The sequence below is a fragment of the Aspergillus fijiensis genome, assembly GCF_003184825.1.
Source record: "Aspergillus fijiensis CBS 313.89 unplaced genomic scaffold BO72scaffold_63, whole genome shotgun sequence".
NCBI classification, from domain to species: domain Eukaryota; kingdom Fungi; phylum Ascomycota; class Eurotiomycetes; order Eurotiales; family Aspergillaceae; genus Aspergillus; species Aspergillus fijiensis.
The window spans coordinates 50,202-66,883 of record NW_024469039.1 but is presented as its reverse complement, the minus strand read 5'-3'; the positions used below and the strand labels follow the sequence as shown (position 1 = coordinate 66,883).

The following is a 16,682-nucleotide window of genomic DNA, read 5'->3' as shown; positions in this document are numbered from 1 at the left end:
TGTGAAATTCTCCATTTTTCCAGTTCCTGGTTGAGATTAGCGGCAGGCACTAGGGCCACCCGCTCTCCACTGTGAATCGGTGGTTGGTTCTGCACTGTGGAGATTCCCCTTCCCCTGGCCGATCATCCCAACTTAAGTATGGTCGCATATTTTCTTTACCTGTGTATGGATGCAATGCATTAATATCATCATCGCATTATTATCGTCGTTACTTGCGTCACTCACATTATTCATGACCATAGCCCCGAGCATATGTGTCGACACTGTCGAGGGTATTGTTACCAGCGCACCGCATAGGGCTTCTTAGTGGGGCTTGGCATCACCGAACAAGAACACGAATACGATTACACCTTAGATCGAATGGCTACTCCCATTATCTCATGTAACCACTGCTGCGCTGGAGGATCATGCCAGATCCCTGAGCACCACAAGCCCACTCTTGCCTTCTTGGCCTATGCTTAATTCCAACAGCCCCATCTCTTATCCACCGCCACCACTCAAAAATCCCAACAACCTCATTAATATCCGGGAGATTGCGGAAAGACACAGGTTCCAGTCTGCAGCCCACCAAGAACGGCAGACAGATTAAGCTTCTTCTCTCGACCTTCTCCGGATGGAACTTCCGTCGACGAAAGCCGAATTATTCCTGCGCATGTCTCACCATCTCCATCCACTAGATTAAAGCACGTCATGTCTTGGTCTACACGTGGATCGAACAATCAGAGAAAGGGGAGCTTGTCTACGCGGTCCTCGTATCGACTGAGGGCTCTTGCTCTTTGAAGGCAAACTCCCGCATTTGGCCATCAGAATTAATATACGGGCCAAGGCTGGCTTGCGTACGCTCGCGATACACCGCTTGTTGGTTTGGTGGTTTGTTAATTTGAACATGACTCCGTTCTATGAAATGTATATGATGCTGCTGAATCAGAGATTTATCATCACTGCATCGAGCCACATATAGTATATGTGCAATCAGAGTGATATCATTCTTGCTGCAGGAAAGCATACCTTGTGTGAGTAAGTGGTCGCTACTTCAAAGTGCTGATTACCTAGAGTCCTCGAGTCGCCTCGTAGTATAAAACTCCCACTGGTTCTGTTCTGTTGTTGGGCTAGCATGCAGCTGTCAAGCTTCCGCATCGCGCTCTCGTCATTGTATGTGAGACCTGACCTGGTATGGGGCTAGGAACATAGCTAGGGCTACTGACTCGGACACAAGAGCTTGGAATGATCTGTTAGCGTCGACCTCTCACCTCATGGTCTCGACAGCAAGTCACTTGAAAACAAATAAGCAGCTCTCTATCGATCTGAAGAAGATGTAGTAGGTCGTGAGCTTTAAATTAACACTTCCCTGCTGATCCACGAGTACGGAGTGCCAGACAGATGTAAATGAGCAAAAAGTACTTTCAGGAGAGTTGTTCGCGGGCATGAAGAAGTCTACAACTCGGAGCCACTCATTGCTCTAGTAAATCAGCTTGCCAATTATCCAACCCTTTATCATCTATGCAGAAGCCTCCCTCCTCCCCAGCACAACATCGCGGATAGCATCTGCCACATAGTCCACATTTCCCTCAGTCAAACCACATATGCTGACTCTTCCCGACGGCAAGAGATAGATATGATACTCGTCCTGCAACCGAGCCACCTGCTCCCTCTCCAGGCCCGTATAACTAAACATCCCAATCTGCTTCTCAATATGGGACCAGTCCCCGGGGGTCCCGTTCAGCTCCAACCTCGTCCGCAACGCACTCCTCATCCTCGCAATGCGAGCACTCATCGTCCGCAGATCCTGCTCCCACTGCGTCCGCAGCTTCGAATCGCCAAGCACTGTCTCAACAATCGTCGCCCCAAAGCGCGGGGGATTCGAGTACTCCGCCCGCGCCATGCCAACCAGCTGCGACCGCGCCCCTCCCACCCCCATTCCCCTGGGTACCACCAAATGCAACGCCCCGACCCGCTCACCATACAGCCCAAAATTCTTCGAGAACGACTGCGCTACACAGAGACCCGGAGACCCTTGCTCCCCCTCCGGCTGGGTGCCAAACAGCTGCTCGGCGAAATATCGAACCGCCCACGCATCCCCATCGACATCCCCCGTCGCGAACCCCTGGTACGCACTGTCGAAGACCACAAACAGGCGCTTGCGGCGCACGACCTCCAGCAAGGTCTCCCACTGAGCGCGAGTCAGATCCAGGCCCGTCGGGTTATGCGCGCAGGCCTGCAGGATGAATACGTCGTGGGGCGCGGCGTGCTCGTCCAACACGGCACACATCCCCTCCAGATCGACCCCGCGGGTGGTCGGCGAGTAGTACGGGTAGTCGATCTGCGGCACCGAGGTCGTCGCCCAGATGGACTTGTGGTTCACCCAGGTCGGGGCGGGGATGAAGACGTGCTGGGGCCGCAGGTGCGCGGCCAGGAAGCTCGCGGCTAGGTGGTTGGCTCCCGTGCCGGAGACGGTCTGGATGGAGGCGATTTGGTCGTGCATGGTGGCTGTGAGGTGTGGTCCGAGGATCAGGGTTTGGGCGAGGTCGAGGAAGGTGGGCGAGCCGGCGATGGGGAGATATTCGTGGTTGGCAGGGGTGTGGGACAGAAGGGATTTTGCCTGTGTGGGGGTAGAATGTAGAGTTGATTAGTCGTGAAGTTTAAGGGACAGTGCATTGTGCTGTAGATATGTAGATGTAGGGTTGTATTCTTTGGAGGTGTTCTGGGGGTTATGCGCTCACCCGCTCGACACTGGGGAGGACCCATGGTGAACCATTCTCGTCGCGGTAGGCTCCGGCGATCAGGGAGACTTTGTTCGGGTGCGCGTCGGTATCGTACTTGGCCATGAGGCCAAATGCGACGTCTGGGGGTGCAATGGGGAGGTCGAGGTATTGTCTTCCCATGTTGCTTGGGGACGTTGCGCTGAGGGGGTGAGGGTACGGGGTGCGCTGTACGTTGTCCGTTGTGCGAGACGTTTTGCAGCCAATGCGTTGTGGCTCTCTTGATACAAGTGTGAGTTTATACTTGGGTTTACGAGTTTTGGTGGCATCATTTGTTGTGAAACTGTGGTTCTTATCAATGTTCTTGAGGGCCTTGTGGCGATCGGTCTACTGTCGGGTAGCCGACTGTCATGTCGGCATCTTGACTATCCTCCGTCCATGTCAGCAGAAGCGACGTCAGTCTCTTTGAAGGTGTTTTAAGTCTCTTCCAATGGGGTAGTCCCTTTCTCATTCCAATTCTAGTTCCGTTGTAAGGTCTTCCGCGCAATTGTTCTGATTCTGAGACCCGGTGATCCTCATGGCAAGCAGCATGGACATAAATATACATCGTTACGGGAGCGGGGGCTGACACGAGCTAGCTCAACTCCATGCATCCTTGTGAAAGCAATGTCATTTTTTCAGCTACTAAGCATACAAATCTTCAATCTTTTGAGAGACAGGCAAATAAAACAGTCAAGTCTCAAGAATTTTATGGCCTGAAGCAAGCGTGGCAAAATAGATCCCTGCAAATTTTCAAGACAGTATCTTCAAGAAGTAGCAAATCTGCATACCATATCCTCGATGGTCTAACGGTCATGATTTCCGCTTGTCAATCCTGAAAAGGAACAAGCGCGGGAGACCTGGGTTCGACTCCCAGTCGGGGAGATTCCTTTTTTTGCTTGGTCCGGTTCCGGCGATATCCGTCCCGAACGAGACTCGTGTCTGCTTTTGACACACTCTCGTTGTCTGATTGTCCATTTGTACCATTCTCGCCCGCCCTCTGTTGTTTACCATTGCATGCCACCGTGGACATATACTTTAATTCTCCCTTGCCTGAAGTTGACCAAAGTGGAAAGTTGCCACAATGCGACCGTGAGGACTTGGCGTCTTTCAGATAGACCAGATCCCTGTGCAAATCAAGCTGTCTGCAGAAAGAGTGTTCTAGTGTCTAGTGTCTAGTGCACTGCACTGCATGGAGTGGTTCTGCAATTCTGTAGTTAGTGCCAAGTCTAGGCCCGGTCTCGGACGTGGATGGGGGAGTCAAAAACGTGGTGAGTGAGCGTGGGAACCATCAACCCATGGCACGACTCTTACCCCGCTCCAAGGCTGACTGGCGGCCGACCTCGGGCACTCCGTCTCCGACTCTCCGACTCCGATTCAACAGGGGCACTACCGCACTATTTAACTAACTACATACATCGTACTTTCCTCAACTCACTATCCTTTCCTGAAGATTACCTTGAATACAATGCCCTTGAAGTATGCAGCCAATCAGACATTGGAATTCTGCCAGCCCTACAGACCCTGAGACCCTGGGATCTACCCTAGCCCGTAGTACGGGGATCTATGACGATGTTGGTTGCAGAGGCAAAAGCGGCGGGAGGCGGAGTTTCTGCAGGATGATTCAAAGAGGATTAGCACTGCAAACCATGTGACTGAACTAGTCGGGGATGGACGGTCAGCATTCAGCATCGAATACGACTCCATCATCCACTTCGCACTCACTCACTCACTCACTCACTAATCCAACTAATCTCCCACTAATAGTCTTTCTCTCTTTCTGTTTTTCTATTACTCTAACGGCTATTTGCATACTACTCCCCACAGCAGCTGCAGTGACACTTCAAACTGCACGGTTCGCTCCCGGGCCCGCTTGTCCAGCCTGAAGAATCCATTCTTCACCCTCCCGCACCCCCCCGGACAAGACCACAAACACTACTCCGCTCTGGATAATCAAACATGAATCGGAGACAACCCCCGAGACGCCATGCTTGCGTCCGCTGTGTTCGACTCAAAGTGCGATGTCAGCCTGTCGAAGGCACTGGCACTTGCGTCCGCTGCACTAGACTGGGCCAGTCATGCAGTCTCCCCGATAGCTTACGCGCGAGTAGTCGGCCCAGGTACTATCTCCCTTGCGCACCACCCCCGTCTCACCATGGACTGTCCCCTCATTGACTGATTTGTTCCAGAAAAACACGCATCGATGCCTTGCAGGAACAGATCGATAATCTAGTCACCCAACTTGCCAGCAAGGTATGCTTCTCGAGTCCATCTGATCGTTCGGGAAGGTATTGATGGAGAGTCTCATAGCAAGCTGCCAACTGTCAGACCCCGTCGCGAACCGCCAGCGTGACCAACACAAACGACTCGCCCGATACGTACCAGAAGGATTCACCGTCGCGACTCGCCCGCAGTGAGAGCGAAGGCGACCCACTTTTCGGTCACCTGCTCACTCTCGAGGAGGCCGACGAGCTCCTGGCCAAATTTCGGGCCCAGAAGATGCACCACTTCCCTTTTGTCATCATACCTTCAGACATGGACATTGCCTCACTGCGTGATCAGTACCCGTTCCTGCTGACATGTATCGTCTGGGCTTCCTTGGAGCACAATAACTCCTTACAGCTAAAGCTGGAAGGCATGATCAGACAGACGGTCGCGACTCGGGTCTTCGTCAACAGCGAGCGAAGCATGGACCTGCTGCAGGGACTACTGGTGCATTCAGCGTGGTACCATTACCACTGGAAGAGCATGCATGCGCATCAGTACCTGCTCCTCCAAGTGTTGCCGATGCTTGTCTACGACCTCGGTCTGGATCAGGATGAGACGGTCAAGATGCAACTGCAGTCGGGACAGATAAGTGAACCTCGGAAGGAGCAGTTACACAAGACGCCGGCGGCTCAACGAGCTCTTCTGGGCTGCTACTATCTGACCCACAAGTGCGTGGCGCTTGAGACCAATACCCCTGCGACCAGCCGAAGCTGACCCCGTATTAGATCTTCGATGTTCCGCCGACATATGAACATGCGACATACCATGTGCATCGATACCTGCGTGAAGAACCTCACGGAGAATCCCGAATATCCCAGCGACGCGCTGCTGAGAGCACTGATAGAAACCCAGCCACTGATGCGCAAGTCTCACACGCTGCTAGGCGATGAGCTGAACTACTGCACCGACCAATGCCGAGACGCGACCTGGGAACAGATCCTCGAGGCGGTGGCGAGAAACCAGAAAGAGGTCGATGAACTGAAATCGCGTCATAATTTACAGGATAATTGTGAGCATCGTTCGTGCATCTGAGTGAGGATTCCTGCATTCTAACCAACCCAGGGGCCTTGCGCATGGAGCTCGACGCCTTCCCCACCCTCATTTTCGGGCACTTCCTACGCCGGCAGAAGGACGCGTTCTACCTGCGCGACATCAACCAGCTGCAGGCGCTCGCCACGTCCGCCCACCGCGTGGCGGCCACCTTCCTCGCGACCCCATCCCCCGTGGCAGTCCACCTGCCAATCTCGTCCTACACGACCTGCTGGTACGCCATCGTCCTGCTGTGCAAGCTGGGCTTGTCCTTTGGCATCTACAGCCAGCTGCCGACGGATCTCGGCACGCGTAGCGTGCACGAGGTGGTACTCGCCACGGTCCACAAGATCGAAGGGTTCTCGCTCGGGGACGATCTGTGGGCGGGCTGCAAGAAGGCCATTGCCAAGCTTCTGAGCTGGCTGGAGAAGACCAGCAACGAGACCCCGCGGCCCATGCTGCCCACTCCGGCTGTCGCCACGTCCGAACCACCCAGCCTCATGGCGCTGCCGCCCCCGATGCACTGCCCCCCTGGACCGATGATGCCGCTCTCTCAACAGTACCAGGCCCCAGATCAATGGCAGTCGCCTCCGATCCCTGGCGGCCTGCCCACGGGGTTCGAGACGGATATGATGGTGGGCATGGAGAGTAACGTGATCGTGCAGCACATGATCGACGAACTCAGCCTGTTCGGGTGGGCTGGACAGGGTCCCTATCTGCCAAGCATGGGGGTCTGAAAAGTGGGTCTCAACGACAGCAGTGCTGACTTCTCCACTGTAGAGTTCCTCTGCCGCTAGACCATCGGCCGTCTTTGCCTTTTGATGATCGCCACGCATTGTGTACATGATTTAACGCGTTTCCGCTCGGTGTCTCAACAAGCGTACCAGCTTGGGATTATGACAAGGGCGTTGCGGTTCTTTTTTTTCTTTGACAAGCGAGTTTGGATTGTTTATAACATTCAGGACCGGAGATATTTCTTCTTCACAAGCATGCCAATATGCACGAGTGGATTTGTGTCTGTCTGTTTCATCGTGTCTATATGATACTCGTTCGAGTAACCATCTGTTGTATGGTTGTGATATGCTCTAATGGTCTGACCCTTAACAAAAGACTTAAACGAATTAAGCCACAGATGCGTGTCATCATCCAAGCCAATGCCGCTGCTCACAACAGAGGCCCTTTATATTGACATCTGCTCAAGCGCAGGGCATAAAGGGCGGGGAGCTGCGGTCGGATTCACCAACCATTGCCTGGAGCTGGGATCACCAGGGTTGCATTTTCCCTGCAGCACGGACAGCATACCACGGCTCACCCCACTCCCGATGTTCCTTACCCATGCAAAGAATGCACATCACCCTGTGGTGACAAACGACCTCAAAGGAAACCGAAAGTGACATCACGGCAGCCCCGGGCTAGAAGCTCGCAACCTGCGACCGTGATAAATGGCTTGTACTCAGCCTTTCTCTGCCCCGAGTCAAAACAAAGCCCGAGGCCGACCGAGCGTAGCCCGAGCCATTGCTTTCCCCTCAACAGTACGTACCAGCACACACCACCGCCACCCACTCAGAAGATGACCTTCTCAAACGCGTCCCCCAGCCCCCTAGCATGAAGCCACTGCTCAAGCGCCTGCATATCCCCACGATTCGCCCGCTGCCCGCTGCGCTCCCCCAACGAGTCTGTGATCTCCTCCATCCCCACAAACACGCGCCGCACCGCCGCGCCGGTCTCGCGGAACCGCTCGCTGACCTTCTTCTGGTGGCTAGGGATATCGCCCCACGAGTGCGTCTTGATGAACTTCATGTACGCATCGATATCCGCCGACGCGCCCTCAAGACACAGCACCCCCGGTTTGCCCGCGAGCACGAACCCCGTCAGCGCGTACTCGGGCGCATGGTTCACGAGGTCGTCGCGCTTCGCGCGCGTCGACAGCGACGGGAAGTAGAACCAGACGCGCACCAGCGGGCCGCGGGCTGTGGCCGCGACGGACTCGGACTTGGTCGAGCAGGAGGCGTCTTGCTGGGCCTCGGCCTCGGCTAGGAGCCGCACGGCCGCTTCCTGGATGTAGGTTAGTGCCTCGAACACGTCTGCGTCGGCGGGCATGGATGCTGCCAGCTTGGCGACCTCGGCTTTGGACAGCCAGTCTGGGCGCAGCGAGTAGGTCGGTGGTGGGGGTTGGTGGTCCGGTTTTGGATCGGGCTGAGCGGCGCAGTGCAGCGGGATCGTCAGGTTGACTTGGAAGCGCTTGTCGCTGTCTGCCAGGGGCAGCGAGACGTAGAGTGAGATGCTGGATGGGATGCCGGAGGGTGGTGGTGCATGGCTGGGGTTGGGGTCCTCGCACCAGGCGCGCAGCTTCTCCAGGCACTCGGCTGAGGCTGGGGGGATCTCGAGTTCCTCGGGCGAGGCGTACATCGCTGTGAGGAGGTCGATGGTCGACAGTTGCATCTCCATGAGGTCGATTGGGAGCACGGTGGTGGGTGGTGTGGCCATGTTTGCTCTGTGTTTGGCTGTAGCACTTATGGCGAGACGGTGATGAGATGAATCGACCAATGCGAAGGGATATAGTTTGCCAGGGTCGTGGATGTTATTTTGGAACTGCAATTGGCTGGCTACCTAGGTATGGCTGACTGGGTTATGGTTTGGGATGCGTGATGCATGCAGCAGCAGCAACAAGCGGGGTTGGAGCCATTCTGTTCCTCCGACAGCGGAGTCGCGGAAGATGGATCTTCCGTTATCTCTGGCCTCGGGGCTCCGCAATTCGGAGGGAGAGGGGTCTTCCAGTCGCCAATCATCGCCTCCAATTTGGGGAGTGTTTCGTTGGTGCATCCCTTTCTTTGCTGTGGAAATCAACTCTCCTCTCAGGTTTGAAGCTAGTTCCTCCGCTGGTTACTGATCAAAAGCTCATGTGCCCAGCTACCTACGTAGCAGTCTAAGCGTTCCGTGAGCATTCACCGCGCACGGGCGCACAAAGAGCCAATCACCGTCACTTGCATCCCAGGGGTTACGAATGCGCATTGTGAGTACCGCCGGAGCACCGCAACGAGGAAGCCAGACGCCAGACCTCGGTTCATGGTATGGAGCTCAGGTCCACCCTCCGTCCCTGTTGCGGCTTGCAGAAAGTCAAGCTCGGCGATAATAGCTCCAAAGGGTTTAGACGGGAACCCTCCCCGCAAGTTAAGGCCGAGATGAACCAGGCTGGATATGCAGATCACTCGAATGAAGTGGACTATCAAGGTAGAGACTTGACAATGCCAAGTGCGCTAAGGGTGAGGGGTATCAAGCTCTTGAGGCCTGGGTTGCAGACCGTTCCTGTCGATCGTCGAATTAGGGAGGAGGATTCGTCAGCTCTGCGTCTCCACTAACAGGGGAGAAAACATGTATTTGAGTAGGTTGATGCCGGGGTATAAATTGGCCCTTCTGTTCCTGTTGATCCTCTAGCAGCAGCAGCAGCAGCTCGTCTCAAGCCTCCTCTTCTCTTCTCTCTACAAGCCACAATCCTTTCTTCACATAACCCCAAACCAAGTAAACACAATGCGTTCTCTCCCATCCACCTCCGTGACCCTCCTCACCACCCTCCTCTCCCTGGGTGCAACAACAACCGCCACCCCTAGCCCTAACTGCGCCAACAGCACGAACCCCTACACCCTCTACCCGGTGACCACCAACATCACAATCCCCGAGATCGCCGCGCGCACCAACCGCAGCCTCTGCGACATCGCACGCCACAACCTGATGGCCGACCCTCTCATCCCGCCCAACATCGGGCAGACCATCGTCATCCCACCCCTGAGCTGCGCCTCCTCCCCCCCGGACAACGAATCCTGTCTGATCCCCAACATCACACGCACGGCGCTGTGCATTAACGGCGGTCCGCGCCTCTACTACACCGTCCACGGCGACACCTACGACATCATCGCGCGGCGGCTGAACATCTCCACCGCGGCGTTGATGGACAACACCTCCACCTCCACTGCCGAGGCCTCGTCAGCCGACGCCCTGCTGGAGGTCGGGCAGTTCATCAAGGTGCCCCTGTGCGAGCCCAGCCAGTGCAGCATCAAGCCGTTCACGCTGGAGTACGGCGTGTACAAGGACCTGGCGGATGAGTATGGCACGACCGTGGGCCAGATTATGATGCTGAGTCCGACCTATAACTACAGTACGTCGTTGATGACCGGGAACACGCGGCCGACGCTGGATTTGCCGTTCAATTGTTCGGTTACCGGAGATGATGTGGTGGTGGTTGATTAGTGTCTTGGGGGCTAGCTAGTTATGCGAGAATTTTGAAAGGGAATAGGTATCCTGGGACAGATGTGTTCTAGTGTATATAAGGGTCGTAAAAAAAGCTAAATATTGGTGGGACTCCATCGTGTATGTTGTTTCCTTCCTTAAGGATGCGAACGTGTGCTCTAATAGGGCATTTATCCCTGCCGATGATTATCTCGAGATTCAGAAAGTCATGTGACATCGCTGAATGAGAATATCATATTGACTACGAGCTAAAGAAGATAGGATAGTTTATTCGAGTGGGTTGTAAAACCACCATGGGCAGCTGGAGACAGCGGGAGGAGCTCCCTGGGAGGAGCTCTTGCTATCTTTCGGTAGATTCTTGGCACGAAATACAGCAGCAAGACACTACAATCAAAGCCTTCACAGGTAAAGCATACACCAGGTCGATGATAAAATCCCATTATATCTCACTGAAGACCTTCGCACCTTCAAAATTGCATCACTACAACCAATCCCGCCCCCAAACCAAAATGTCCCTCAACGAAATCACAGGCAAGCTCGCCCTCATCACCGGCGCATCAGGAGGGTAGGCCCCCCAGCACAAACCCCAAATCCAATCCCAATACCAACCATCTTACCCTTCCAAAGCATCGGAAGCGCCTGCGCCCGCCGCCTCGCCCAGAGCGGGGTCCACCTCGCGCTGACCTTCTCCACCAACCGAGCCGCCATCGACCAACTCGTCGCCGCCCTCCACTCCACCTCGACCGCAATCCCCCTGCGCATCTCCACCCACCAAGTCGACGTGAGCAGTCCCGAGCAACTCGACCACCTCTTCACGGAGATTGAGGAGTATCACGGCCAGCGCCCGGACATCCTGATTTCGAACGCCGGGTACGGCCGCCGCATCCCCAATGTGTGGGACATCCCGCTGGACGAGTTCGACCGCATGTTGACCGTCAACCTGCGGGCGTCGTTTGTGCTGGTCAAGGGGGTGATCGAGCATATGAAGGCTCAACGGTGGGGACGAATCGTGTTCATGTCGTCGATTGCGGCAAGAGGTGGGGGGATTAATGGGTGTCGTATGTCTTTCGCCTCTATCTGGAATGCTGAGTCTGCGTACTATCTTGTTTGGGTTGAGTGAATGCTGATGAGGAGGGGATAGATTACGCCGCTTCAAAAGGGGGTCTGACGGGGATGATGATGAATCTGGCGACGCGGTTGGCCGAGTACAATATCAGCGTGAATGACGTGGCGCCGGCGATGATCGGGGAGACGGGGATGGTGGCCAGTGCGGAGGCGATCCCCCGCGAGGTGGTCGAGGGCATTCCGGTGGGGAGGCTGGGGAAGCCGGAGGAGGTGGCTAATGTGGTCATGATGTTGGTGATGACGGGGTACATGACGGGGCAGAGCTTGTTGGTGGCGGGGGGGTTGAAGTGACCCAGCTCTTGTTTAGACTGTCAATTAGGGATGGTGTATGAACTGTGATTGTGAGGAAAGAAGATGGAGTATGTTTTCACGAGCTTTTGATGTTGATCGGGTTGGTATACGTGAGACTGTGAGTTAGGGCCAGAGTCGGGGGGATATTACCCCCCATGTCTAGCTAAGTTGTAAATCAGCACAAAATCTCGACATTTGCTGAACATTGAATAGTGGCTCAACAAGCAGCTCTTTTCAGAATATCTGACATATGAAGGCTTCCGTTGTACCTAGGTATAGTCATGTAATCCATGAAGCATATACTTTGGCCTTGAATCACCAAGGAGCTTTCAGTAGGTTGTATATTTGCTGACCAGGAAGGTGTACTATTGTATCAGGAAAGCGAGACAGTAATCCGCTATACTCAGTTTCCATGAGATCAACCCGACATATTCAGCTGTCCCAGCTTCGTTAGTGCGCACAGAACTGAATTGAAACGTATTCCATAATTCTAACACGCAAGTGACATTCTGAAAAGTACAAGAAACAGCCACAATAAGCCTTTGATTCCACCGTGAAAATCCCCTCTCCCACTTCCTACCCAACAACACCCTTTCGTCCCACCCTTCATACCGGCAAAACCACCTTGACCCCCATATACTCGCGCTGATGCATAATCTTCCCCTCGATCAGCACCTGATCCGCGCCCACCGAGTTCCGCACCGAGTCCGTGGGATCTGTACACGTGGCGATCTGAATCTCGCGCCACTCGCGATTGGTGGGGACCAGTTTCCCCTGCGCCGTGAGGTTGCGGAACTCCCTGTAGACGCCCTGCTCTTCGACGCAGCCCTCTCTCTGAATGAGAGGTGATTCTGCACAAGCCGTTAGCTTCATGCTCACTTTACCCCCACTCCCCGGTTCAGAACCGAATGGAAAAAAACTCACCCAAAGCAGGCCCCATCCTCAAATTCCCCACCGAACTATTAAACAGCACCAACGACAACCGCTCCTCCTCCAGCTGATCTGCGGGCGGGGTGAACACGCGATGCCGCGTCGCCTTGAAGTGCCCGCCCGAGACAATCTCCAGGGTATCGCCGATGTTGACCACCAGGGCGCCCGGCCGGTACGGCACGTAGTACCACTGCTCGTCGCGGCCCCAGATCTGCAGACACGAGATGGGCACGCTGAAGAGGAGGGTGGTCAGCCCGAAGTCCGTGTGGCCGTGCATCTTGATCCCCTTGGAGGCGTCGCGGGTCTCCTTCTGCACGGGCCGGAATAGCGCGTGCCGGAAGTAGCCTTCGCCCGTGGGGCTGCCGTGCGACTGCACCTTCTCCCAGAGGTAGTCGTCGGGGAGCTCGAGGACGCGCGAGAACAGGGTGAGGAGGCGGCGGTTGACGGACTGCGTGAGGTAGGTGCAGAAGGCTTCGATCTCGTCCATGAAGGGCTGCAGGCATTGCGGCACGCGCGTCGAGGGCGAGGCCCATTCCGGTGTGTACCAGTTGAATTGCTCGATGCCGTCGGCGGGGCCGCGGTGGCGCTGTGCATGGTGGTCAGCTTCGAGGTTTCGATCTTTCTCTCTCATCTGCTGGTGGGGAAGAGTCGAGGTGATGGGGACCTACTTTGAAGCCGTAAGGGTGCTTGTAGCCGGACCAGACGCCGGTCTCGGGGTGGAAGAGCAGGCGTTGCTTGTCCTCTTCGCTGATGTTGTTGTAGAGGTATTGTGCTAGGCCGAATTGGCGGTGAAGCTGGGGGTGGTTAGCATAACTTCGATTGAGGGCTGGGTTGTCCCCTGATAATGCCTTACTTGCTCCAAAGAGACGCCGTAGTTCTCGAGGAACAGGAAGCCATCGTCACGGATGGCCACTTTCACCTGCTGAATCAGATCGTTGACGACAGCCGGGTCTTCCGAGTCAAGCAGGGACAGGTCAATGGATTTCAGCTCGGCGAAGTTGTGCTTCTCCTTGGTGACGGGGGGAGGAGTCCAGCTGGGCACGAAGGGTTTGCCTGCGAGTGTAGGCGAAGGTGGGTTGAAGGGGGCGCTGGGTGCCATTGTCTTATTGGGGTTGTAGTCTGTGAGATGTCTTTCACAGTGCTGCTTGAAGACGTGTTGACTCGATTACGACGGGTTCATTTATATGCGCGATGTTGGACGCCGGGATTCTGTATACGGTGTGCTCCGTGGTCATACGAGATTCCATTCATTTGCCCACCATTGTCTCTCAGCATCACGAAAAATGATAACTGCTCCTCAGTAAGCCCCCTGCCCTTTCATCTTGAGCTCCTCTAGCAAACCGCAGAGCTCCCGCCAAGACGTTGATAAGGACTATCGCAATGGGCGCTCTCCACAGGTGGGAGGAGCTCCTCCCGCTTGGCACTCCGGGAGGAGCATCACCACCTCTGCCGCCAATCTTCGATATTTAAATCCCCATAAACTCTACTAGATAATCCCCATGCCCTAACTAACTAGATCGAACTTCACACAACGCCACATTCCTCCCTATCTTCTACAACCACAACCACAACCACAACCACCAATCCCCCGGAATCCATCCCATCCCAACCAAAATGTCCCGCCAACTCATCTCCAGCGAGAAGTTCCCCCCCAAGCCTCACAACTGTGCGTCTCCCCCCCCAACCATGCCCATACCGGTACCTACGGGAAACTAATCCCCCCACAGGCCCAGCCGTCAAAGTCCCCGGCCTCGTCTTCTGCGCCGGCCAAACCGCCACCGGCGAGATCAAGCAAGCCACAGTCAGTATCGACCCGTCTTCCCCAACCCACAGGAACACCAGTCTAACACGGAAGGCAAAAACAGCGAACCGTCCTTCAGAACCTCAAAGAAGTCCTCGAGCTCGCCGGCTCCTCGTTGGAGCAAGTCGTCAAGTACAACGTCTACCTGGCGGACATGAAGGACTTTGCGGCGATGAACGAGGCGTACATTGAGTTCCTGCCGACGCCGATGCCCTCGCGGTCGTGTCTGCAGGCGGTCGCGCCGGGGCAGGGGACGGTGATTGAGATTGAGTGTATTGCGCAGGTTTGAGCTTTTTCTGGATAGATAGATGAATAGATTTGTTCTACGTTGTGCAATTGTTTTAGGGGCTGATAGCGTAGAGTGGGAGTTGGAGTAGCTTTGTGAGGGTTACTTTGTGGGTATTGGTAGGATGATTTACTTCCGCTCCCGAAAGAAGGGGGGTTAGGTTATACATTGAGTTAAGACTTTGCAGATGGGGCAGAGAGAGGGGGGGGGGGGGAGAGAGAGAGGCTGTGTGTGGATGTCATATACTGTACTCGTCACAAAATCGATCACCTAGAAGCGCTAGGGCTACGAGGCCATCGCTGCAAAGCGCTCAATTGTACATGCTTTGCGAACATACAGCCCTTACACACCGCACATTGTCCAACCTACCCAACAGCGAAGCCCCACAGCACAGCTAAGTCAATACATCTCATACCGCCACCCCAAGCGCACCATCTCCTCCGTGACGCCCCCCTTCATCGCCTTGCGCACCTCCTCGTCCACCCCGGAATCCAGCCGCCGATTCTCGCGCAGCACCAACCACCGGTACGCCGTCATCGTCGCGGCCAGCAGCACCGCCGCCCCCATCAGCGTGCCGAACGCAGCATAGAAATGCGGTGACGAGTAATACAGATACGAGGCCCAGATATTCGAGGTCCCGCCGATGGCGTTGACCAGCGCCGACGCCGCGGCGCGCTTGGCCACCGGCCGCGCCAGGTGCAGGTTGATGGTCTTGTAGAGGAGGAGCTGGGGGCCGACGGAGGCGAACGGCAGGATCATCATGGCGAAGTAGCGGGCGCCGATGTTCAGCGTCGCCAGCAGGATCACGTACATCCCGATAGCAATACCAATGCACCCCAGGATCAGCGGGTAGACGGTGTTCCGCCGGTCGGAGTAGAACATGATCCCGTAGTAGACGGCGCCCGCCAGGATGTACGGCGGCGCCGTCAGGAGCAGGCTGACCGTCTCGGAGAAATTGAGGGAGGAGACGAGAGTCGGAAAGTAGTTGGCGATGGAGCCCTGGGTCTGCGAGAGCATGTTGGCGAGGATGAGTAGGATGAGTTTCGGGTCGGATAGCGCGTGCAGGAAGCCTTGGAGTGGGTTTTCTTTTTCGGTGGTCGTGTTGCCCTCCGCCGCGCCGGCTTCGGACTCGATCCGCCACACGGCCAGATCGCGCTGCAAGGGTGAGAGGAGCCGGCTGTTGTGCGGGAATTCCGGCATGATCAGCCCACACAGTAGCCCGATGCCCACGGTCGCGCTGCCCTCGATGATGAAGAGCCACTGCCACCCGGCAATGTTGTGGACCCCGTCCAGCTGCAGGATGGCGGCTGCGAAGAGGCCCCCGAACGCGTTGCCGACCTGCTGCGCGATGTAGAGCCCCGCGATGCGCTTGCCCAGTTCGATCTTGGTGTACCAGGCTGACAGGTAGTAGATGGCCCCGGGGAAGAAGACGGCCTCGGCGATGCCCAGGATTGCCCGCACCGCGAGGAGTTGTCCGTAATTCTTGACTGCGGCCGTGGCGGCGGAGATGCATCCCCAGATGGCTACGGCGACGCAGATGTACAGCCCAGGCCGTGAGATGCGCGTGATCAGGATGTTGCTGGGCACCTGGAATGGGAGGTACCCGACGAACAGGATGGAGACGGCAGTGGCAAACTGCTCCGAGCTCATGTGCAGGTCGTCGGTGATGCCTTGCAGCTTGGCTGAGGCCAGGTTCTGCCGGTCGATGTAGTTGAGGATGTAGAGGATGCCGATGGTGGGTAGCACCAGGAGGTCGACCTTGCGGACGAGTCGGCGCTGCAGGTCGCGCAGCTCCTCCTCGCTGAGGTTGCGGAGGGACTCGGGCATGCGCTCATCGTACTGCGAGACTTGACCTTCGTGGCAGGAGGCTTTGTCCGTGATGGATGGTGGGGGTTTGTGGGCATCCATGTTGGGGGTTGAAGCTGCGGCTGGGGGTTTGTACGTGTCTGCTGGGGAGGGAGGGGCTGCC

At 55.8% G+C, this 16,682-nt stretch overlaps 8 protein-coding genes and 1 non-coding gene across 9 annotated transcripts; 5 read left to right on the top strand and 4 right to left on the bottom strand.

Annotated features, from left to right (window-relative positions):
• Positions 1-1,484: 1,484 nt before the first annotated feature.
• BO72DRAFT_519201 (aspartate aminotransferase, cytoplasmic) lies at positions 1,485-2,882 on the bottom strand (the record flags this gene model as incomplete). Its single annotated transcript, XM_040949685.1, has 2 exons — positions 1,485-2,599; positions 2,721-2,882. The coding sequence occupies 2 exons, from the start codon at positions 2,880-2,882 to the stop codon at positions 1,499-1,501; spliced, it is 1,263 nt and encodes a 420-aa protein (XP_040797164.1). The 3' UTR covers positions 1,485-1,498.
• Positions 2,883-3,533: 651 nt separating this feature from the next.
• On the top strand, positions 3,534-3,623 carry BO72DRAFT_t258. The gene has a single exon. It is a non-coding gene; the product is annotated as a tRNA-Asp (tRNA).
• Positions 3,624-4,545: 922 nt separating this feature from the next.
• Positions 4,546-6,902, top strand: BO72DRAFT_248519 (Zn(II)2Cys6 transcription factor domain-containing protein). The gene is made up of 5 exons (XM_040940001.1): positions 4,546-4,858; positions 4,928-4,991; positions 5,049-5,674; positions 5,732-6,015; positions 6,069-6,902. The coding sequence occupies exons 1-5, from the start codon at positions 4,698-4,700 to the stop codon at positions 6,770-6,772; spliced, it is 1,839 nt and encodes a 612-aa protein (XP_040797163.1). The 5' UTR covers positions 4,546-4,697; the 3' UTR covers positions 6,773-6,902.
• A 696-nt stretch (positions 6,903-7,598) lies between these two features.
• Positions 7,599-8,649, bottom strand: BO72DRAFT_489190 (DUF1115 domain protein; the record flags this gene model as incomplete). The annotated part of the gene is made up of 1 exon (XM_040948074.1): positions 7,599-8,649. Exon 1 carries the CDS (start codon positions 8,520-8,522, stop codon positions 7,599-7,601), a length of 924 nt encoding a protein of 307 aa, XP_040797162.1. The 5' UTR covers positions 8,523-8,649.
• Positions 8,650-9,479: 830 nt separating this feature from the next.
• BO72DRAFT_248515 (uncharacterized protein) lies at positions 9,480-10,288 on the top strand. Its single transcript, XM_040940000.1, has one exon. It carries the CDS (start codon positions 9,564-9,566, stop codon positions 10,278-10,280), a length of 717 nt encoding a protein of 238 aa, XP_040797161.1. The 5' UTR covers positions 9,480-9,563; the 3' UTR covers positions 10,281-10,288.
• Positions 10,289-10,789: 501 nt separating this feature from the next.
• BO72DRAFT_519197 (SDR family NAD(P)-dependent oxidoreductase) lies at positions 10,790-11,696 on the top strand (the record flags this gene model as incomplete). Its single annotated transcript, XM_040949684.1, has 3 exons — positions 10,790-10,845; positions 10,908-11,338; positions 11,422-11,696. 3 exons carry the CDS (start codon positions 10,790-10,792, stop codon positions 11,694-11,696), a joined length of 762 nt encoding a protein of 253 aa, XP_040797160.1.
• Positions 11,697-12,302: 606 nt separating this feature from the next.
• BO72DRAFT_519195 (Clavaminate synthase-like protein) lies at positions 12,303-13,746 on the bottom strand (the record flags this gene model as incomplete). Its single annotated transcript, XM_040949683.1, has 4 exons — positions 13,480-13,746; positions 13,295-13,420; positions 12,621-13,212; positions 12,303-12,547 (listed from the first exon to the last, which is right to left on the bottom strand). The coding sequence occupies exons 1-4, from the start codon at positions 13,723-13,725 to the stop codon at positions 12,303-12,305; spliced, it is 1,209 nt and encodes a 402-aa protein (XP_040797159.1). The 5' UTR covers positions 13,726-13,746.
• A 494-nt stretch (positions 13,747-14,240) lies between these two features.
• Positions 14,241-14,717, top strand: BO72DRAFT_519193 (RidA family protein; the record flags this gene model as incomplete). The annotated part of the gene is made up of 3 exons (XM_040949682.1): positions 14,241-14,292; positions 14,354-14,427; positions 14,492-14,717. The coding sequence occupies 3 exons, from the start codon at positions 14,241-14,243 to the stop codon at positions 14,714-14,716; spliced, it is 351 nt and encodes a 116-aa protein (XP_040797158.1).
• A 395-nt stretch (positions 14,718-15,112) lies between these two features.
• Positions 15,113-16,621, bottom strand: BO72DRAFT_387785 (MFS general substrate transporter; the record flags this gene model as incomplete). Its single annotated transcript, XM_040941690.1, has 1 exon — positions 15,113-16,621. One exon carries the CDS (start codon positions 16,619-16,621, stop codon positions 15,113-15,115), a length of 1,509 nt encoding a protein of 502 aa, XP_040797157.1.
• Between the last annotated feature and the right edge of the window lie 61 nt (positions 16,622-16,682).